The sequence below is a fragment of the Leucoraja erinacea genome, chromosome 23 (genome assembly GCF_028641065.1).
Source record: "Leucoraja erinacea ecotype New England chromosome 23, Leri_hhj_1, whole genome shotgun sequence".
Classification (NCBI taxonomy): Eukaryota; Metazoa; Chordata; class Chondrichthyes; order Rajiformes; family Rajidae; genus Leucoraja; species Leucoraja erinaceus.
This window is the reverse complement of record NC_073399.1, coordinates 26,946,419-26,970,128: the sequence shown is the minus strand read 5'-3', so window position 1 is coordinate 26,970,128 and position 23,710 is coordinate 26,946,419. Positions and strand designations below refer to the sequence as shown.

At 45.6% G+C, this 23,710-nt stretch overlaps 1 protein-coding gene across 1 annotated transcript; it reads right to left on the bottom strand.

Annotated features, from left to right (window-relative positions):
- Positions 1–373: 373 nt before the first annotated feature.
- Positions 374–9,708, bottom strand: rpl38 (ribosomal protein L38). Its single transcript, XM_055654149.1, has 5 exons — positions 9,610–9,708; positions 9,326–9,388; positions 2,016–2,076; positions 1,027–1,149; positions 374–455 (listed from the first exon to the last, which is right to left on the bottom strand). The coding sequence occupies exons 2-5, from the start codon at positions 9,326–9,328 to the stop codon at positions 430–432; spliced, it is 213 nt and encodes a 70-aa protein (XP_055510124.1). The 5' UTR covers positions 9,329–9,388; positions 9,610–9,708; the 3' UTR covers positions 374–429.
- Positions 9,709–23,710: the final 14,002 nt, after the last annotated feature.

Below are 23,710 nucleotides of genomic sequence, written 5' to 3'. Positions count from 1 at the left end.
TGGGAGGTCAGGTCGCACTCTAGTTGGTGAGAGGACTGTTCAGTTGCCATTTAATTCTGTGACAAAAAAGAGGGCCTTGGTATCTGCAGGAAGCCCATGCCTCTCCCTCATGGAGGACAGTGGTGCCTATGTTTCTTCAAAGTAATGTCATAGTTTCTACATTCCCCAAGAGTAGGAAAGCTCAGTCCAAAGGACCCGTTCAGCAGTGCACTGAATATTGGCTTCAATTTTTATGTTCAAGAAATTGGGAGTGGGACTGGAACATAACAAGTCTTCCACTGCACATCTAAAACCCAACATATTATTCAAATACATACCCAACATCAGCAGATCATCTGCACTTTGGCGATTAAAAAATAACAAGTACAACAGGAGCATTTCACCATTTATTTTATTTCAACAAAATCTGAACATTGAAATTGCAGCTGCTCACTTGAGTTCTTTGACAGCCAAACCTGGTTTAACGGGAAAAAAAAGATTAGAGAAATGTAGAAATAACAATAATCTCAATACTTCACCAAACATATGTGACTATTAATGATCGTTTTGAATGGAAACACATTTCCTACTTCAATAGAGAGATTTAAAAATTTAGCTAAATTTCAACTCTGACCATCAACACCACAGGGACAGCTTCAGCCACGTTCCAGAGTCCATAAAGTATTTTAAAAATAGAAAACAGACATCAAAATGCGCAGATAAATCATCCTAAATTCCTCACACTGCACAAATTGATCTTTGTATGTAACCTGAAGAATTTGCACCTTTAGCTCCCAGTCACTCAAATGTGTTGCTAAAGTCAAATCTGAGAGATTAATTTTATATTCCAAAACGGTATTCCCATCCAGGCACACACTAATTTAAACAGCCCCTTTACCTAAGGCACAACATGCTTGAAGAGATTGAACGCTACCTTGACATACCGCTGGTTAAACTAGTGCCTTTGTTCAGGCACATTGCACCGTGTGACAACCAGCTAAGCTGCCCTTCTCATTACCTAACCCATACAATTTGCAAACTGCTTACCTGGGGGCAGGGACTGTTTGAGTTTTTCAGCCTTTTCTTTGTCTGTGATGACAAGTGTGTACAGATACCTACTGCACCGTACTTTAAATTTTACATTGTCTTTGTTCTTCTTGATTTTTACAGCTATGTAAAACAAAATAGGCAAGTTCTTTAAATAGTTGACACGGTAATCTTTATGGAAACATCCCAAACTTAAGAGTCGAGCATGTGTGTAAGCGTACAACACACCATGAAAGACTTTGATTAGGGAGAGAGAGAAACTGATAGTTCACAACTCTGCCCAGTTGCTCAAAAATCAAAACATGCAAGTGCTATAAAGTTAAAATAACCTGAAAATGCAAGAGACATTCGTCAGACCAAGTAGCACAGTGGAAAGAGAAAGTTTAATGTTTCTGGTCAATAAAATGGTCAGAATTGAAGATCTCACAGAAAATAACATTGTTTCCTTCTTCACAAATCCTGCTCAATCTGCTAAGTCTCTCCAGCATTGTACATTTTATTGCAAAAGGTGGATAGAAATATCTATTTAAATAGTAAAAAGTGACCATGTAAAAAGTTGATAAAATGTAGCTACACATCGTACACCTCCATAAACTGTAGGACAATGAATGGCTTTTCAGCTTCAAATTTACTTTCCTGCTCAATAGCATAACTCAATCCAAAGTCCAAATTTTATCTCAATTGTTATGGGCCATTAGCTCAAAATATTAACCCTTTACCGCCGATACAGACTGATTAGCCAAACTTTTTTACCCCAAGCATTTTGCAGTTTTACTTTATGCTTCCAGCACCTGGAGTACTAATGCCAGTTATTTCCAGCTCAAAGACATTTATTATAGACAACAACATGTTGGGCTTTGGCATAATACCAAAAACAAATTAGATTCTGATTTACCACATTGAGTGTCATTTGATCCTTGTGTTGTATTCCGTTCCTGGAACTTAATTTTGAATCCCACAATTTATACAATAAATTTAAATTCACTTACATTTTGCGTCCTTTCTTCTTGCTGTCAGCAAGAAGTCCTTGATTTCAGCAATCATTCGAGGCTGTCAAGAGTACAAATAATAAAATCAATGTTTGAAATGTTCACACTGAAATACAAACATTTTACTCCCACTAAAAACCACAAGGGGGTGCCGCATGATGGCTGCCTCTCCAATGGTCTGCCTTCATCTTTTTCATTCTGTGTGTTTTTAGTTTGTTGTAAAATGTATGTTTTAGTTCAGGCATGGGACAGGAAAAAAAAAGAAAAAAGAGGAAGAGAGATGGGGTCCAGGGGGCATTCCCCTCATTCCAAGGGGCAACGCCCTGGCGAGGGAAAAAGGAGGCAGACTTTTTTTGATAACTATATCTCGTAACGGGCCTGTCCTTAATTTCTCGGGGCACTTACACTCCCCTCATTCTCAAGGGGGGCAGGGACGCCCTGGCGAGGGGAAAAAGGAGGACTCCCCTCCCTCCCCCCCCCCACTCTGCTCACCACTTTTTTTGATAACTATATCTCGTTTTGACACCGACCCTTGCCTTTGTTGCCCACTCTCCTTAATTTGTCTCGCCCCGGGTTTTGCTGAATCATCATGTCCTGCACCCACTGCTCAAGCCTCTCTAGAACCCTCGATCATCAGCCTGCTCGTGCAAAGTCATTTATTTAGACATCGAGAGCTGTTAGTTTATCAGGGGGTGGTGGGGGAAACTTTTCTTATCTCTTTCCTTGACGGAGATGCAACTTTTATCTGTCTGCACTGCGGCCTAACATCGTGGAGCTGGCGGCCTCATGTTTGAGACTCTAGAGCTCCAGAACCGCGGAGCCTGCGGACTTTTACATCGAGAGCTGGCAAGCCCTTTGCCAGTGGTCGGCCTTTAGTGCTCCAACCTGCGTGAGCTGCGAACTTTAATATCGTGAAGCTCTCGGTCCCTCGTTAGGGACCGATTTCGGGGACTCTAAGCCGCAGGAGTTTCCACCATCCCGATGCGGGAGCTTAGACCGCCCCGACGTGAGAGCTTGATCGCCAGCTGCGGATGGTTCGACTCCCGCAACAACAGGAGGAAAGAAGATAAGACTATTGCCTTCCATCACAGTGGGGAATGTGGAGGAGCCGCTTTGATGGATGTTTATGTCAAATTTGTATGTAGTTGTATATCTTGTTGCTTTTTTGATATGACTGTATGACAAACCAAATTCCTTGTATGTTGCAAAACATACTTGGCTAATAAATTACGATTATGGTTACGATTACAAAACAGTGCTAGAGATTTCAAGAATTGATTTCAGGAGTCACTCTCTCCTCTTGCCCATTCAGGACTCCACATTCTAAACTTTTAAATCAAGATATTGTTCTGACTTCAGACACTAAACTGTGAAGTGAATCAATGACCTGATACGCAAAGGTGTAACAATATTAGTCATATATTAAGATGCAGTTTTTGTGTTTCTACCAAAACAATCAAGGATGGTCGTGGACATCTCTAACAATCAAGGGTGGCTATGGACAATTACAGGAAACATTGCAAATCTGTGAGAAACACATGTTACTGTGTAAAAATTTAATGTCTTCACTCGTCACAGAAAAATAATCAAGCCAAAAATCAACATCAAGCCAATAAACCTGCAGGTGACTAAACATTGCATATCTTTCATTAATTCATTTGTTCTTTATTTCTCTATATCTCTAATTTCCCTTTCCCCTGACTCAGACTGAAAAAGGGTATCGACCAAAAACATCACCCATTCCTTCTCTCCAGAGGTGGTTTTTCCAGCTTTTTGTGTCTAACAGCATCTCAAAGACTCACTTTGACCAAAACACAAAAACAGAAAATGCTGGAAGAAATTACGAGTAAAGCAGGAAAAGAAATCAGTTAATGATTCAGGTCAAGGACCGTCCCTCAGAAGGTTACAAGTCAGCTAGTTCAAGGCCAGGAAGTTGGATGAAATTTGTGGCAAATGCTGGCTCTGAACTCGGCAAGATCGGAGGATACCACAGCTCAACAAGACTAAAAATGAGACAAGACATCAAGATGGCTGGGATGCAGAACTGGGTGTCATTACCAATGTTTACCTTGATTCCACATCTTCACATGAACCTTCTTTAGAAATGCTGCAATTACTACAACTATAAAATAACTATATATGGTATATGGACTTCAGTAAGGCCTTTGACAAGGTTCCTCATGGAAGGTTGGTTCAATGGTTGGGTATTAATGGTGGAGTAGCAAGATGGATTCAACAGTGGCTGAATGGGAGATGCCAGAGAGTAATGGTGGATGGTTGTTTGTCAGGTTGGAGGCCAGTGACGAGTGGGGTGCCACAGGGATCTGTGTTGGGTCCACTGTTGTTTGTCATGTACATCAATGATCTGGATGATGGTGTGGTAAATTGGACTAGTAGGTATGCAGATGATACTAAGATAGGTGGGGTTGTGGGTAATGAAGTAGAGTTTCAAAGTCTACAGAGAGATTTATGCCAGTTGGAAGAGTGGGCTGAAACATGGCAGATGGAGTTTAATGCTGATAAATGTGAGGTGCGATATCTTGGCAGGACAAATCAAAATAGGACGTACATGGTAAATGGTAGGGAATTGAAGAATGTAGGTGAACAGAGGGATCTGGGAATAACTGTGCACAGTTCCCTGAAAGTGGAATCTCATGTAGATAGGGTGGTAAAGAAAGCTTTTGGTGTGCTGGCCTTTATAAATCAGAGCATTGAGTATAGAAGTTGGGATGTAATGTTAAAATTGTACAAGGCATTGGTGAGGCCAGTTCTGGAGTATGGTGTACAATTTTGGTCGCCTAATTATAGGAAGGATGTCAACAAAATAGAGAGAGAGTACAGAGGAGATTTACTAGAATGTTGCCTGGGTTTCAGCAACTAAGTTACAGCGAAAGGTTGAACAAGTTAGGGCTTTATTCTTTGGAGCGCAGAAGGTTAAGGGGGGACTTGATAGAGGTTTTTTAAATGATGAGAGGGATAGACAGAGTTGACGTGGAAAAGCTTTTCCCACTGAGAGTAGGGAAGATTCAAACAAGGGGACATGACTTGAGAATTAAGGGACTGAAGTTTAGGGGTAACATGAGGGGGAACTTCTTTACTCAGAGAGTGGTAGCTGTGTGGAATGAGCTTCCAGTGAAGGTGGTGGAGGCAGGTTCGTTTTTATCATATAAAAATAAATTGGATAGTTATATGGACGGGAAGGGAATGGAAGGTTATGGTCTGAGCGCAGGTATATGGGACTAGGGGAGAATATGTGTTCGGCACGGACTAGAAGGGTCGAGATGACCTGTTTCCGTGCTGTAATTGTTATATGGTTAAAATTAAAAAAGTTACCCTTCTAAAATTTGTCTTCAAATAAGGCTAAACCTCACGGCTTCCAAGTACAGAATGTCAACTAATGAACAACTCAGATATAAGCATTGGAAGCCAACATCAATATATTATATTGCATCAATATAAAAAGATGCTGGGAAAGTGAAATTACTTGCACACAATGTGTAATTATTCTATGTTCTCCAATCCCATCACTGATCTCCAACTTGCTCTGTTAAATTGGTGTGGACAGTCCACGATGGTGACATGCTCTGCAGCACACGTAGCATCCCACTGCCGTCAGTCAGAAACCCATCAATCAATAGCAGCAGTCAACAGTTATACACACATACTCCAGCCACACACAAGGGCAGCACAGTGACGCAGCGGTAGAGTTGCTGCCTGCAGTGCTGGAGACCCAAGTTCGATCCGGACTGTGGGTGCTCATCTGTACGGAGTTTGTACGTTCTCCTCATGACCTGCATGGGTTTTCTCCAGGAAGCTCCAGTTTCCTTCCACACTCCAAAAACATACAGGTCTGTAGGCTAATTGTCTTGGTATTATTGTAAATCGTCCCAAGTGTGTGTAGGAGAGTGTTAGGGTGCGGGGATTGCTGACCGTTGGGAGGGAATGTTCTCCTAAAAAAAAACTGACCACAGAAATCCACATGGTGGGCCGAAGGGCCTATTTCCACTCTATATTTCTAAACTAAACTTCAATGGCCAGCAGTACATTAGCCAGTTCCCTTCAATGATTACTGCCAGTAAGATTATAAAAATAATAAACGTTGCGGTGCCATCACTAGCCCTCAACTAGACAGAAGTCAACCGAGCCGGCTCATCCATGGGGAGGCGGAGCCCAGCCCCATACGTATCTGCCCGACCTCCCCACGGTTTCTCCACTGCACTATGGCTCAGGGGAGTTCTTCAGGTTCTCACTCACTTCCCAACAACCTCAAGGCAATTGGAATATGGATTCCATTCCTTGTGAGTCACACTGAGAAGCGTTTGACACAACACAACGACAGATAACTGTCTGGAGCAATACCAGCCACCGCACCAAACCAAAGCCTTGGTTTCATCAGTTGGGAGGGAATGTTCTCCTCAAATTTAACTGACCACAGAAATTCTTCTCCATCCTGCATCTGTCAACAGCACCACTCAAGCCACGATACTAACTGAAGAAAAATGTCAACAAAGACATATAATTGGTCCCAGGACTATTCTCAATCTTTCCCAGCACCATGTTGCACTTCACCTCCAACCAACTTCCCGTGAGAGTCACGTTAATCTTCCATATTTCCGAAGCATGCATATTTCCGAAGCGTGCATATTTCCAAAGATCTCTCCTGGTCCCAGAACACTGATGCAATCATAAAGAAAGCACATCAGCACCTCTACTTCCGGAGAAGCTTATGGAGAGTCAGTATGTCAAGGAGTACTCTCTCGAACTTCGGCAGGCGCACAGCAGAAAGCATGCTGACCGGTTGCATCGTGGTTTGGTACGGCAACCTGAGCGCCAGGAGCGGTAAAGGCTGCCAAAAATTGTAAACACGGCCCAGTCCATCATCGGCTCTGATCTCTCTACCATCAAGGGGATCTATCGCATTCGTTGCCTCAAAAAGGCTGCCAGCATCATCAAGGACCCACACCATCCTAGCCACACACTCATCTCTCTGCTGCCATCAGGTAGAAGGTACAGGAGCCTGAAATCCTCTACATCCAGGTTCGGGGAGCAAGCAAGAATTTCACTGTCCTATCTGGGACACATGAGAATAAACTCTCTTGACTTGACAATCCAGTGGTATATTGTTGAACCAACAACGCTATAGGAAGCCAATACAATAATGACTTTTTAAAGACATTTGGATAGATATATGGATTGGAAATGTTTAGGGGGCTATGAGCCAAATGGAACTTCCCAAATAGGTCAGCATGGACAAGGTCGAAGGACCTGTTTCTGTGCTGTGTAGTTCTGACTCTATATGCATCCGAGACATGGACTACATACAGCATGCATCATTGAGTGTTAGAAATATATCAACCAGGCAGTGTCCATAACATGTGTAAATTACCATAAGGAAACATGTTAAACGTATTCTCCATGGCCAACACTGAGATCCTACTTGCACTCAAGTCACCTGCACTAGGCCACATCACCACACTCCCGAAACAGATACCAAACTCCACTCCATTGTAGCAAGGAAGCATTGGATTGGCAGAAAAACAATTCACAAATGTACTCAATCTTCCATTAATTACAACATTTCCACCAGCTCCTGGGAATCTGCACCCCATGACCAAAGTGGAAAAGCATAACCAACCGCCTCCTGAACAGTGCACAGCACCGACCCTTACCTCAGCCACTGTGTTCTTCTATGGACTGTGTCTTTGGTTTGCATTTCAAACTTTGCATCACAAGTAGATGGAGTGGTAAAGATGACATGTGTCTTAATCAGTCCCGAGCATTGAGTTCAAGAGTCAGGAAGTTATGTTGCAGCTTTATAAAACTTTGGCTCAGCCGCACTTGGGATTATTGTACACGGTTCTGGTCACACCCTCAAAGGAAGTATGTGGAGGCTTTGGATATTTTTTTACCAGAATGTTGTAAAACTGTAATAAAAAGGATCCTGACCCAAAACATCACATACCATTTTCTCACGAGATGCTGAAGACAGACAAAATGCTGGAGTAACTCAGCGGGACAGGCAACATCTGTGGATAGAAGGAATAGGTGACGTTTCGTGTCGAGCCGCCCCTTACAAGAGATGCTGCCTGACCCACTTAGTTACGCCAGCATTTTGGGTCTGTGCTTACCAGAATATTGTCTGGATAAGAGGGCACTAATGACAAGGAAAGTTTGGACGAACTTGGATTTTTTTCTCTGGAAAGTCGGAGGTTGCAGGGAAACCCAATACAAGTATATAAAATTATGAGATGAGAGATAGTGTAGACAGTTTGAACCTTTATCCCCAGCGTGGAAATTTCAAAAGACTAGAGGACAGAGATTTAAAGTGAGACAGGCAAATTTTAAAGGAGATGACCGGGCCAAGTTTTTTTTGCAGAGGATGACAAGATGCCTAGAACATTCCAACAGGGATGGTGGTGGAGGGAGATATAATAATGGGATTTAAGATTTTTTTTGGACGGGCACACAGATATGCATCACATACAAGCAGAGATTTGTGCATCTTGGCCAGCACGGACATTGTGGGCCGAAGGACCTTGTTCCAGTGTTGTACCGTTCCATGGAGAAACAAGGAACTGCAGAAGGGTTTTGGCCCGAAACGTCACCTATTTCCTTCGCTCCATATATGCTGCTGCACCTGCTGAGTTTCACCAGCATTTTTGTGTACCTTCGATTTTCCAGCATCTGCAGTTCCTTCTTGAACACAAGGAACTGCAGATGTTGGTTTACAAAGAAAACACAACGTGCCAGAGTAACTCAGCAGGTCAGGCAACATCACTGGAAAACATGGACAGGTGACATTTCAGGTCAAGATCTTTCTTCAGTTTCTTTTATGTAGCATAACTGTGGTTTTACACCGTTAAGCTCTGGTTATTTAGTTTTACCGATTATTATATATATATATGTATGTACACACACACACATATATATATATAAATAAAATAATCGGTAATACTAAATAACCAGAGCTTAATAGTGTAAAACCACAGTTATGCTACGTAAAAGAGACTGAAGAAGGATCTTGACCTGAAATGTCACCTGTCCATGTTCTCCAGTGATGTTGCCTGACCCATATGTGTCTACATACACACACACACACACACACACACACATATATAATATATATATATTCGAATGTATTTGTGTTTTTATGTGTTATTGCGTTAACGGGCCTGTCAAGAACCTTGCGCATCAGCAGCTGTCTGCGGCGGAGGCCTCAGCCCTGCCCTGGTGTCGGGCCGGGGAGGCGGCGAAGATCGCGGCCGCCGCTCCCACGACCAGGCGCGGATCCTTTCCTCACCGGGACTTACCATGGCGGCGGGATCGGTGTCGGGAAGGCGCTGCGCGGGCACGGACTCGACTGTCGTCTGTCACTGCAAGAAGAAAACAGGGCGGTCAGTGGGAGAGATCGGCTGATGTTATCAACCCCACGCCCCCCAATGCGGTCGGGTCCCGCACCAGACGCGGGGGATCGGGGGACTCGGGACCCCGACCGTCGGCCTGGATACCGGATGGCCGGAGCCGGCGCTGTAGGAGGGAGGATGGCGGTGGATGGTGGATGGTGGATGGTGGATGGCCGTTCCCTGCCGCCTACCTGAGGCTCGGTCTCCGACAGACAGAGAGAGAGAGAGAGAGATGACCCCGCCCACATCCGGACACTTACCCGGCCGGCAACGGGCCGCCGCGCAGAGAAAACACACGGCGCTCACTGAACGCGAAGCTCGAAACCAGCAGCAGTCAAGTCTAGTCAAGTCCAGTCAAGTCCAGTCAAGTCCAGTCAAGTCAAGTCAAGTCAAGTCAAGTCAAGTCAAGTCAAGTCAAGTGACAAGTTTATTTGTCACATACACATGCGAGATGTGCAGTGAAATGAAAGTGGCAATTCTCGCGGACTTTTGTGCTAAAAGACAAACAACCAAACAACCAAACAAACTATAAACACAATCATAACACACATATTATTTTACATAATAAATAATGGAAGGAAAAAACGTCCAGTAGAGTTAGTCCCTGGTGAGATAGGTGTTTACAGTCCAAATGGCCTCTGGGAAGAAACTCCTTCTCAACCTTTCCGTTCTCACCACATGGCAACGGAGACGTTTGCCTGACCATAGCAGCTGGAACAGTCCGTTGCAGGGGTGGAAGGGGTCTATCATGATATTGCTGGCTCTGGAGTTGCACCTCCTGATGTATAGTTCCTGCAGGGGGGCAAGTGAAGTTCCCATAGTGCGTTCGGCCGAATGAACTACTCTCTGCAGAGCCTTCTTGTCCTTTGCAGAGCAATTCGCAAACCAGATGGTAATGTTCTTGGACAAGATGCTTTCCACCGCCGCTGCGTAGAAGCACTGGAGGATCCTCGGAGACACTCTGAATTTACTCAATTGCCTGAGGTGGTAAAGGCGCTGCCTTGCCTTACTCACGAGTGCTGCGGCGTGTGATGCCCATGTCATATCCTCAGAGATGTTGACTCCCAGATATTTAAAACAGTTCACCCTATCCACAGGATCCCCATTTATCCTCAATGGAGTGTATGTCCTTGGATGATATGCCCTCCTAAAGTCCATGATCAGCTGCTTCGTTTTTTTGATGTTCAATAGGAGGCTGTTATCCTGGCACCAGAGTGCTAGACCAGCCACCTCCTCCCAGTAGGCCTTCTCGTCATTGTCTGAGATCAGGCCCACCACAGCAGTAGCACAGTCAAGAATATTTATCCATTCCTCACCAGGACTTTATCTCCAGTGCACTGCTCTCTTTTGGGCGGGCATTTAAGGGACAACTGGAACAGTGAAGACCAATACAGAATCAAAAATCATATTATCGTACATGTAGTGTAGGAAGGAACTGCAGATGCTGGGTTAAACCGAAGATAAACACAAAATGCCGGAGTAACTCAGAGGGTCAGGCAACATCTGTGGAGAGTAGGAATGGGTGCCGTTTTGGGTGAGTCTGAGGAAGGGTCTCGACTTGAAACGTCACCCATTCCATCTCTCCACAGATGCTGCCTTTCCCGCAGAGTTACTCCAGCATTTTATGTCTATCTTCGATGAAATTCTTATTGCTGCTTCTTAACAAGCTCATTAACCCTTAATAGACAAATAAATGATCAATAATACCATAAAATAATAAGTAGTAATAAAACAAAAAGTGTTTGAATAACTCAGCGAGTCAGGCTGCATCTATGGAAGAATTGGAGAGACCATAATAGTGCAAAACCAAATTCTGTGGTGTAAACAATAGCAAAGTCCACAGGAGATGGTGGTGAAGAAGCTGTTCTTGAACCTGGTTACCAGGTTCTGGTGGTCAGAGGTTTCAGGCGTCTGTACCTTCTTCTTGATTGAAGCAGGTGTAAGTTATTGGGGCAAATCCTCCAAAATCATGGAAGAACTCGGATAAGGATATGGACATTTTAAAAAGACAAATTTGCTGGCTGCAACGAAACCCCCCCCCCAATCCACAAACCTGTCTGGCACGTGGACTTTGGCATCAAACAACTGTGCGAATTGGGGTGGACAGGAAAGGCTGAGACGGAGATAACGAGATTATCTTGGATACACAAAGGAAGGAACCAAGCCTCAACAGACGGTGGTAGCCCAAGCTCAATCACCATGTTGGATGACCCATCCATCGAGACAATAGGAGCCCGTCCAGGCGATGGGATAACGATCAGGCTGAGGGATCATGACATCAGCAAACCCCTTATCATTGGAAGCCTATTGTTCATGCCAGATCGAAACTGGGAATCATCAAAAGAACCCTTTTCATCCAGAGGACCACCTGGGGGTTTCAAAGGAAGCTCAGGTATAAAACAGGTCAAGCCAGAACTCTTACTCTTTCTTTCTGCCCTGCTGGACGGCTCGTGAGCCCAACTATAACTCTCTCTTTCTGCTCTGCTGGATGGCTCGTGGGCCCAACTGTAAGTACCCCAGTAAACCTGGTGAAATTTCCGAAATAGTATAGAGGTTAAGAAAATATAGGGGGGTAAAATTGTGTAAAGTAAGTTTTACGATGTGCCCGATAGTTTTCCGTCCATAGTCTTAGTTTAAAGCATAAGTTTAGCCACGTATTATGTAGTGTTGGTGAGATTCGATTTCTCATTGTTCAATAAAGCCTGTAAATTTTAGACTTGCTTTGAGTCCATCTTGGTTTCTGTTTTCTCTCATCAGCACACTCTGGTCAATTCAACCTTTTATCATATCCCACCATAATTCCGAGGTCTAGAACCTAGGGGAATCCCTTTTGTTGTATTCTCTCTCTTGGAAACCGCTCGAGTGGAGTGGTGGCTGTTTGACCCTCCGACAAGGGAGAGAATAACTCGGGCAGTTGGGCCCGAAGGGAGATAAAGGGAAACGAGAAACCCCTACACAGGGAGACGAGAGCGTGGCCAGGCTGGTGTGAATGCTGGCTGCCTTTTTGAGGCAATGCCTCACGTAGATTCCTTTGATGGCGGGGAGGTCAGTACCCTTAAAGAATGAATGAATGAATACATTTATTGGCCAAGTATGTACACATACAAGGAATTTGCTTTGGTGCTCCGCTCGCAAGTAACAACACGACATACAGTGACAATTAAGAATGACACACAAAACATTAAACATAATAATAATAATATCTTTATTGTCATTGCACAGAAGTACAACAACATTGAGCTGCAGTAGCGCTAAACCTCGACAGTTGGCGGCATTTAACGGTGCAGCCTGGCCTGGGGAGGCATGGCTTTTAGCGGTCTGCAGACACGGTAAAGACATTAGTTTCGCTTTGTGGGATTATGAGCCCGTAAGCTACTCGTAGAGTAGAGGCTGTCTTTGTCTCCTCCAAGTCACGGCACCTCTTTGCAACGCAAGCTGTTCTGCACAACACCGGCTGACGCTTCTACGGCTGCCTGGGTCAAGATGAGATGGAGAGATCAATGGAAGTCAGCGGAACCATCTAGAAACATCAATGACCCCATGGATGTCCCTGGCCAGGACCTGCCCCGAAAGCAGTGGACAACCCTCAACCACTTGAGGACTAGCATCGGGCGCTATGGAGTAGCGATGAAGAGGTGGGTCCTCCTGGACAGCGCCTCCTGCGAGTGTGGGGACCCAACATAAACATTGGAGGACATAGTCACCAGTGGCCCCAAACACCGGCCACTGGTGAACGAGGCCTGATTGACCTGGACGATGACATGTTGGCCTGGCTCGCCTCAACGGAGCTGCAGGTCTAAAAGACATACAACAAACTTGCAAATGACACAAAGCTGGGTGGCAGTGTGAACTGTGAGGAGGATGCTATGAGAATGCAGGGTGACTTGGACAGGTTGGGGGAGTGGGCAGATGCATGGCAGATGAAGTTTAAAGTTTGAAATCACCCTGGAGTGTGATTTATTTTATTCTTGATCAGGATCACGATCAAACACTGCATTTCCCAAAAAATCTACACTATTCTAACCGGTTCACCGTGCTTTTGTGTGTTTGCTTTCTTGCCTATTGCAACAAAAGATTGTCTGATCATGGAGTAGACGAGGAATCTTGCATTCTGCCAGTCAATAAAGGAGGGATCAGCAAATAAGTGTGGGGGCCAAGGGGAATAAGAAAAGTACAACTTTTGTAAAACAAATACAAATTCTCAACATGTAATTTCTTTAAGGACTGACTCTGCCATGAATTTTCTTCAGTAAATTTTAGTTAATCCCATTTTATACGAGAGATGCAAATCCCACGCCAGTCAGTCTGAATGACATAAATGGCACCGTGGGTAATGTGTGTTTTCTGATTAAAATAATCATTTGCCATTACAGTAATAGAGTGCTTTCTTTCTAATAAAACTGAATCTAAATTCAGATTCCAGATTTAAAATTTGTATTAGTTTTCTTTTATAAAATAATGTGACAGTATTTCACCAAATTGTATTCGCTGATATGCATGTATGGAATGGTGCCTGACTTTAGATCTCTTTCACGTATGATCTCCTTTCTGTAGTTGGAGGTGATTTCCCTAAACATTATCCTGTATTCTGCAGCAGCAGGAACACTTGACAGTATCAAGTTGCATTCACTGATGTTATACCGTGAAAACAGTAGCAATCTGAGGATTGGTTGGAAATGTGAAAATGTTAAAGTAGCTGCAATTGACTTAGAGCCCCATCACAAACATACAGCCACAGTGACTGTCACTGGAATTAACAGGAGCTTCAAGAAGGCTGTGTGAACTTGGGCTAATACTATCTAAATGGCATCAAGTTGGGAAAAGGGGAAGTACAACGGGATCTGGGGCCCTTGTACATCAGTCTATGAAAGTAAGGATGCAGGTACAGCAGGCAGTGAAGAAAGTGAATGGCATGTTGGCCTTTATAACAAGAGGAATCGAATATAGGAGCAAAGAGGTCCTTCTGCAATTGTACAGAGCCCTAGTGAGACCACACCTGGAGTATTGTGTGCAGTTTTGGTCCCCTAATTTGACGAAGGACATTCTTGGTATTGAGGGAGTGCAGCGTAGGTTTACAAGGTTAATTTCCGGGATGGCAGGACTGTCATATGCTGAGAGAATGGAGCAGCTGGGCTTGTACACTCTGGAGTTTAGAAGGATGAGAGGGGATCTCATTGAAACATATAAGATTGTTAAAGGCTTGGACACGCTAGAGGCAGGAAACATGTTCCCGATGTTGGGGGAGTCCAGAGCCAGGGGCCACAGTTTAAGAATAAGGGGTAAGCCATTTAGAACGGAGACGAGGAAACACTTTTTCTCACAGAGAGTGGTGAGTCTGTGGAATTATCTGCCTCAATTCCCTGGTGGAGGCAGGTTCTCTGGATGCTTTCAAGAGCTAGATAGGGCTCGTAAAAATAGCAGTCAGGGGATATGGGGAGAAGGCAGGAACAGAGCAGCTATAGCTCTGGGGATGAAGCTGTTCCTAAGTCTGGAGGTGCAGGCGTAGAAGGCCTTGTAACGTCTGCCGGATGGGTAGAAGTTCGAACAGACTATTGCAAGGGTGTGAGGAGTCTTTATGAATGCTGATGACCTTCCTGAGGCACCGTGTATTGTAGATGCCCTCCAAGACTGGTAGCTGTGTCCCAATTATCTTCTGCGCTCTGTAGACGACCCGCTGAAGAGCTCTCCTCTCCGCCTCTGTGCAGCTGAGATACCACACAGAGATGCCACATGTTAGGATGCTCTCTGTGGTGCAGCGGTAGAAGGTTGTCAGCAGCTGTTGGGGCAGACCAGCCTTTTTCAGTGTTCTCAGGAAGAACAGTCGTTGCTGTGCCTTCTTGACCAGCACAGCGGTGTTGGTGGACCATGTGAGGTCCTCCGAAATGTGTGTGCCCAGAAACCTGAAGCTGGACACTCTCTCCACACTGTCCCCGTTGATAAAGATTGGAGCATATTCCCCATTATGTGTCCTTCTGAAGTTGATGATCAGCTCCTTGGTCTTAGAGGCGTTTAGGGACAGGTTGTTATTTGAGCACCAGTCCACCAGGTTCTGCATCTCCACTCAGTAGTGTGTTTCACACCGCTGGTGATCAGCCCGATCACCGTTGTGTCGTCTGCAAACTTGACACTGGTGTTAGTGGCAATGAAGGAACACAGTCGTGTGTGAAGAGGGAGTAGAGCATGGAGCTCAGTACACCGCCCTGTGATGTGCCGGTACTCAGGGTGATAGTGGAGGACAGGTGGGGGCCCAGTCTCACTGCTTGAGGTCGCTCCGTCAGGAAATTCAGGATTCAGTCGCATATTGACGAGCTGAGGCCTAGCTGGTGGAGTTTGGTCATGAGCTTGGTGGGGATGACCGTGTTGAAGGCAAAGCTGTAGTCTATGAAAAGCATCCTCACGTATGTGCCCTGTCTCTCCAGGTGAGTCAGGACAGTGTGAAGAGCCAGAGAGATGGCATCCTCTGTGGATCTATTTGCCCTGTATGCAAATTGATGTGAGTCCAGTGAGGCAGGGATGCTGGATTTGATGTGTGAGAGGACCAGCCTTTCATGGTTATTGGTGTTAAGGCAACCGGACGGTAGTCGTTCAGGTTGTTGATTTTTGTCTTTTTCGGCACCGGCACTATGGTAGCTGACTACAGGCACTTGGGGACCGTTGCCAGAGATAGAGACAGGTTAAAGATCCTGGTGAATACCTCAGCCAGCTGTTCAGCACAGTCCTTAAGTATACTTCCTTGTACTCCGTCCGGGCCTGCAGCCTTGCATGGATTGACCCTTCGCAGAGCGCACTGTACATCCTGTGTGCTCAATGTTAATACCTGTCCCTCCGCCATGGCTGGGGTTATTCCACTCCTGATGGTGTTGCCACTTTCGAAGCAGGCAAATAAAGTGTTAAGCTCGTTGGCCAGTGTGAGATCACTGTGGGGACAGGCAGGGGTGCTCTTGTAGTCAGTGATGTCCCTGACAACCTGCCATATGCTTCTGGTGTCCGCAGTATTGAAGTGGTCTTCCACCCTTTTGCAGTTCCTTCCTACACCAGGACTGTCAACATCGGGTGAGAGTTGGGAGTGAGAAATTGCGAGAGACCAAGCCCGAAGGAGCATAGTGACTGTAAAATGACTTGATCCTACACAGAGTCTTTTACTAACTGTTTATTACAATCACTAACACACACTATGCAATAGCTGTCCGTGGTCATCACTGGAGCTAGAGATGGGGACCTTACAATTATACTAGAGACAATGGGGAGTGGTTAGTAGTCGTGAGGTCACTATGTTAAAGGAACATGCACTGATCTACATCCCTCCTCTTAGAAACAAAAGCATGGCAATACACAGAGCGACCACGGCTCATACGCTAGGATTACAAACCGCACCGGGAACAGTTAAAGGTGTCATAACACAGCTAAGCGAGCTCCCCGTAACGGACAGGCGGCTTGACCAACCGGCCAGAGCGGGTGCGCAACCCGCATTCCCCCTCAACCGCAGGAGCAGAAGGGACAGAGGCAGTGACAGCGGTGGGAAAGCCGGGCGGTGAAAGGACAGGAGAAGGAGGAGAACAGCGAGGGGAGACGGGCAAGCTGGTAGGCGAGGCAGGGGAAAGAGGCTTGTGAGCGCGGGGCATAGAGAGCTGGGAGGGCAGTTTCCGCGGCATGCGAGGAGTGACAGGGGCTGGCGCAGCGTCGGCAGAGTGGAAGGGATAGGTGGCTGGAACGGGTCCGCGGGAGGCGGAGAGGCTCGTTGACGAGCAGGAGGTGCTGGCGAGACCGACGGTAGATAGCGCCCTCGTAATCGACGAGGTACGACCGGGGAGAGCCAGCATTACCAACCACTACGGCCAGCGGGTAGTGGCCGGAGGGGGACTGCATACGAACCACCTGGCCCGGGAACAGTCGTGGAAGCGGCCTGGCCGACTTGTCAAAGGAGCGCTTCTGAATGGCTTTCTTTTCGATGATGCGCTCTGTGACAGTGGCAGGGTTCTGGACCGAGGGTGTGAGGGACTGTTGTGAGACAGGGAGAGGTGGTCTAGTGGTGCTGGACATGAGGCGCTGGGCAGGTGAACCGAGCGCGGGGTCGCGGGAAATGTTGTAGGAGGTTGAGCAGGGCAAGATAGAAGTCGGAATGGGAAAAGCGGCAGTGTTCCAGCAGCTCCTTGGCACTGCGGACAGCGCATTCCGCAAGGCCGTTGCTCTGCGGATACTCAGGGCTGCTGGTGATGTGGCGAAAGTTCCAACGGGCAGCGAAGGGACGGAACTCAGCGCTGGAGAACTGGCTGCCGTTGTCCGATTGGAGGGTCACCGGGGTTCCGAAGGTGGAAAAGTGGCGGCGAAGCTTCCCGATGATGGCGGCAGAGGTGATGGAGGGCAGCTGATCCACCTCAAACCAACTGGAATATGAGTCCACCAGGACCAGGAAGTGGTTGCCACGCCATTCGAACAGGTCCGTGGTAACAGACATCCATGGGAGCTCGGGTGCCGGCTGCTGCAGGAGAGGCTGGCGCTGCTGATGAGGCAGGTGACTGTTACAGGCAGCGCAAGCGGAGACCCTGTCACGGATGTCCTGAGCCATACGCCGTCGTGGCCAGAAGAATTGGCTCTGGGCCTGGGACAAAGTGGCCTCCACGCCGGGGTGGCCGTTGTGTGCAGACTGAAAATAGTGATCCGGCAGAGCGGCCGGCACCACGACCTTGTGACCCTTCACCACCACGCCGGACGCAATCCGGAACGTGAAACGCTGGAGCTGCAGCATCATCCGCTGCAACCAGGAAGAGGCGACATGGATAGGCTTGTTCAAAATAGTGACCAGTGGCTGGTGGTCAGTCTCAATGGTGAAGGTGTTGCCCAGAATGTAGTCCTTGAACTTGGAGCAAGCGAACACCACGGCAAGTAGCTCCTTCTCGATCTGGGCATAACGTTGCTCGGCAGGGGTCATGGTGCGAGAAGCGTAGGAGACAGGTAGCTGCAGGCCGTCATAAAGCTGCAGACAAGCGGCACCGAGACCGAACTTAGAGGCATCACAAGTGAGGACAATGGGTCTGTGCAGATCGAAGAACTTGAGAGTCGGTGTGTGTGCGAGCTTGGACTTCAGAGCCACGAACGCCGACTGGTGATGCGGGAGCCAGACCCATGCGGAGTCCTTCTTGATCAGTTCCCTCAGGGGAGCACTCAGTTCGCTGAGGTCAGGTATAAACTTCCCCAGGTAATTGACCATGCCCAGGAAGCGCTGCAGGCCGGGAACGTCAGTAGGAGCGGGCATCTCTGTGACTGCTGATGTTTTCTGGGGGTCAGGCTTCAAACCCCCCCGCCGTGAAAACGTGGCCAACGTAAGTGACTTCCGGGACTCGGAACCGACACTTCTTCGGGTAAAATAACTTGATCCTACACAGAGTCTTTTACTAACTGTTTATTACAATCACTAACACACACTATGCTATAGGTGTCCGTGGTCATCACTGGAGCTAGAGAGCGGGCTGGAGGTGGGGACCTTACAATTATACTAGAGACAATGGGGAGTGGTTAGTAGTGGTGAGGTCACTATGTTAAAGGAACATGCACTGATCTACAGTGACCGAGGGGGAGGAGGGTATGGGAAGGGGGTGTCCCCCCTCCCATTGGTACGGAGCTTTTGCATTATTCAGCTTGAAATTGTGCAATCTGGTGCATACTGTTGCGAGTCTTTTAACTTACACTTAAATGCAATATTTATGCTTTAAATTGGATTAGCTATGAATAAGGTTAGGCTAAATTCCATTCCTAATTATATTCCACAGTAGAGCCAGGGTCTGATCAACAGGTGCAGCACATTAATGATCTTAGTGTATTCATGGATGGAAATCAGGTTATAATCAAACATTTGGCCCTTGTTGAACAACCTGGGTCTCACTGCACACCAGGTACTACTCCTGACCCTGACTCCAGTTGCATACCTTCTCTCATTCCTGACCCAGAGTCCAGCCTTACACCTGCCCCCCTATTCAACCCTGATTATAGCTGCTTACCTGCTTAGGTTCCCAGTGCTGAACACTCCCATTGTCCCAGCTTTGACTGCACACCTAGTACTATTCCAGACCTTGATTCTGGATGCACACTTGGCCTTGTTCCTAGCCCTTCTGCTCTGACAATATATCTGGCCCACAGATAAAGCCCCATATCTGAACCCCTGGACTTAACCTATTACATTCATTTACCTAACAAACTGTCCTGAAGTCATTTTCACCCCCAATATTTTCAGTATTCTGCTGTCTTCCTCTGAGCTGGGACTTTTCCGAAATGCAAAGTCCAACAACTATATATTTAAGCAATATTATTCTATTAAATGTGATCTTGAGAGTACATAATATTTTCAAAGTATTCAAAGTATTCAAAGGTTTTTATTAGTCACATTCACATATACCGAGGTGTAATGAAGTGAAATGCTTTTTGCCATTTTGCAGCACACAAAAAAAGAATACAGACATAACACCAAATGAGAGTCTTAAACACAAAGAACATCCCCCCATAATGGCTCCCACCTTGAGGGAAGGCACAACGTCCAGTCCCCTTTTGTGTGATATTCATAACATAACAATGATAAAAAGATCTTTGTTTTGATTGCACCTACCAACATGCATACATTATTATATTACAGTTAATATGTACCAAGGGCAAATTTTTGTTCCAATGATCCCCATTCCCAATTACTTTTACATTGAATTGATCGAAATCCAAGTGAAGTTTAAATGGCATCAGAAAAATAAAACCTCCGGAATGGATGATATTCATTACGTGGTTGGCTGGAGTCAGTATCACTGTCACTCCTTTAAAATATGCCCCTTCTTTGAACAAGCTCTTACACATCGCATCTGAATCAGTTTCATTCTGATTACACTCCTTGAGGATGTTCATCTACATGCTCAATTAATAAAACAACGAGATTGGGGCCATTTCTATTCAACCTGTTAAAGGAATTGGGGGGGGGGGGGGGGGGGGTTTAGAAATAGTCAGTGAGGTAAACAAACATAATAGTTGAGTGGCAAATGACAATAGTGCTACCTTCCCAATATTTAATTGAAGGAAATAATGGGTTATCGGGGCTGTATGTTGTGACAGACAGCCTGACACCTTGCATGTCATTTTAATATTACACTTATCCCATCCCTCTGGATATTCCGGATTAATAAATTAAGGTTTTGTCAACTAATTACAAATCAGACTAATTACAAATCAATAACATTAGCCAACTCAGAAACACGAAGCGCTGAGCATTGGAATCCAGACATCACGGACAACTGCCCTCTGTTCCCCGCTCACATCTGGCAGTGCTCTCTGTCTGAACCAGGGGCCACGAAGCGTTTTTGAAAGTGGGGAGGCTGAGCGATCACTGATCACTGGCCTTGGAGATACACGGCGAGGGAGTGGAGCAACCGAGTGGGGGGAGCGTGTGGGAAGAGGGGTGTCGGTGGGGACTTTTTTAAATTTGATTTATTAAAATCATGTTTTAATGCAATGCAGAAGTATGATTTCAATGTTTTTTGTTTGAAGTATTTTTAAGAGGTAACTTTTAAAAGGGTAACTTTTCGCACAAAGGGCAGTGCGTGTATGGAACAAGCTGCCAGAGGAGGAGGTAGTTGAGGCAGGGCCTATCCCAACATTTAAAAAACAGTTAGACTGATACATGGATAGGACAGTTTGGAGGGATATGGACCAAAAGCAGATATACTTTGATGATGCCCATTTTCTGGAAGAAATGAAGAGCTAAACATTCTCTTTCTCTCTGCCTCTATCTGTCCCTCCCTCCCCCGTCTCTAACCCCTCCCTCTCTGCCTACCCTCCCTCTCCCTCCTTCTCTCCCTCCCCCCCCCCTCCCTCTACCACCACTCCCTCTCTACCCTCCCTCCCTCTCTAAGGAGTGGTGAGTATTGGGACATATGGGTGAGTGGTGTATTACGCTTGGGAACCAGCCCTCCACTGTAACACCGCGCCCCCCCCCCCACCCTTCACTCTCTACCCCCTCCCTCTCCCTCTACCCCCTCCCTCACCCTCTCTAGCTGCACCTGCACAGTTGGGGGCTATTTGTGAGTGGATAGGGTGGAGGATGGGGGAAAGGGAGCAAATGAATAATATTAATATAATATCAAGGGGGGGGGTGGGGGGTAGTGTGTGGGTGGGAGTTTGGTTAGTGTGAATGTGTGTGACGCAGCAGCCCCCCCGCCGCAACCGCGCGTTGAGGGGACGGGACCCAACAGGACCCACTTGGTTTAATATATTACTAAAACTCTCATCCTGTTTATTTATTTGTTTGTTTGTTTGTATGTGAGTGAGTCCCGGAAACCCTGCCAAAACAGTACACGATAACGCTACAATTTTTGGCCAACCTTACTCACCATTGTCCTGGGGTGTGTAGCCAAGTTTCGTTCAGATTGATGATATATTTTACAAGTTATTGACATTTTAAACTTTACAAAAACAATTTTCCACTTGCCCTGCCCATCAGCCGCGTTCGATATCACAATGACATCACAATGGGATCCCGAATCACTTTTACATTAAAAAAACAAGATTTTTAAAATTCTCAAAAACTTAGTTTTAATCAAATTCTTCCACCTTCATTAACTGCTAACATTGTGTTTCATTGAGAATTCTATTATAAAAAATTTTGCAATTTTCATTATGGGGTGGGTGAGATAGGGATTGAGGTGAGGAGTTATGTGAGGAGTTATGGGAGTGACTGAGGGTATCCGCGTGTGCGTTTTTTTTAAAATAACCGAAAGTTTCCAAGATTTGAAATGACCGCGGCGCTGAGGCTGGGGTGAGGTCTGGGGGCGACGGTGCTGCTGCTCGAGTCCCGCGGGGAGGGAGAGGTGCGGGACCTGGGGCAAGGACTAGGCCGCAGCCTTGGCCTCCTCCTCCCCCGGCTGCAGGCCGCTCGGCCCGTACCACCCGACAGCCCCTGCATCAAGTACAACTTCATCGCTGACGTCGTGGAGAAAACGGGGCCGGCGGTGGTTTATATCATGACCCTCGGGAGGTGAGGAAAGAGAGTGGAGAGGAGGGAGTAGGGAGGGGAAAGTGGGGGAGGAAGAAGAGCGGGGATAGGACAGGAGGGTAGTGGGGGAGGTGAGGAGGGAGAGTGGGATAGGGGAGGTGAGGAGTGGGGGAGGACGGGGATAGAGGTAGAGTAGCAATGTTACAAAATTTTGAGATTTTAAAAATCAAGTCTGCAATTTATCCCATCAGATAAAGCATAACAACAAGTTTAATTTGACACCAAATTCACTTTCATATCTCAAGTATTAAAAAAGTTATGGCCATTTTCATACTCGGAAATTAGCATCTTGTTCCCTATTGATTTTCAATGGACATTACAAAAAAGCTGTGATCTTGGATAGTCAAAAGCCCGTAACTTTCTTAAGAATTAAGAGAACTGAATGAAATTTTCACCTATCATAGATTGAAGCATTCTGAAAAAATATAAAACAATCTTACTTGGATGACATGAAATTAAAGCATATAATTAGCTAATTACCTAATTGTAGCTAATTACAAAATTGACCGATGTGACAGAAATGGTAATAAACAACCAGACTGCCTTGAAAATTAAAAAATGTGATATTCTCAAGATCAGAACTTTAATATTATTGTATAATATGCTGTAAGTCAGTTATGGATAGGTAAATTAATTACAATTTCTAGCAAAAGACCAAGTCTTTATGGAGAAGATCAGCTGCTAGCTGGTACATTGGCATATCACAATCAGTAGCATCATCATACTCCTCAGACTGCAACCAATAAGCAACTCTGTACACGTTGTTTTTCCTCAATTATTCAATTTTAGAAAAAAAGGTAGAGATTATAAAGTTAAACGCTAAAACAAATAGTAAATACTAAAAAAGAAAATCATGTTTAATCAAAATTCAATTACTAGATATAAACATCTATCCATTTCTTAAATAGCCTAAGTGTCCAAAGATTATTCACAAATAATTCACAATATAACATGATTTTTATATCTAATTTACATTAATTTATAGGCCAAATGGAAGGAATTTAGTGTTCAATTGCTGTAAATAAATGCCCATTTAAATCGGCTTTCTAGTGGGTTCCTGTGAACGCGCTGGTTTAGAACGTTCACATCACGCTGGATTTGTGCCTCAAATGCCGAGAAAAATACTGCGGGATATAAAAAGCCCAAAATGAACTACTCGCTATAGAAAACTTTATGTACAGGGTTATATACATGCCCCATTTAATGTAAAAATAAGGTACATACCTTTAATTGTTTGCTTTATAAAACCCTGGGGCTGCGAGAGGTTGCGG

Excerpts from the sequence above, each read along its gene's own strand:
- rpl38 (XM_055654149.1), bottom strand. Across the intron at positions 1,150-2,015 it reads AAGAAGAAAGGACGCAAAAT|CTGTAAAAATCAAGAAGAAC; the intron begins GTAAGTGAATTT and ends TGTTTTACATAG. Across the intron at positions 456-1,026 it reads CAAACAGTCCCTGCCCCCAG|GTTTGGCTGTCAAAGAACTC; the intron begins GTAAGCAGTTTG and ends CCGTTAAACCAG.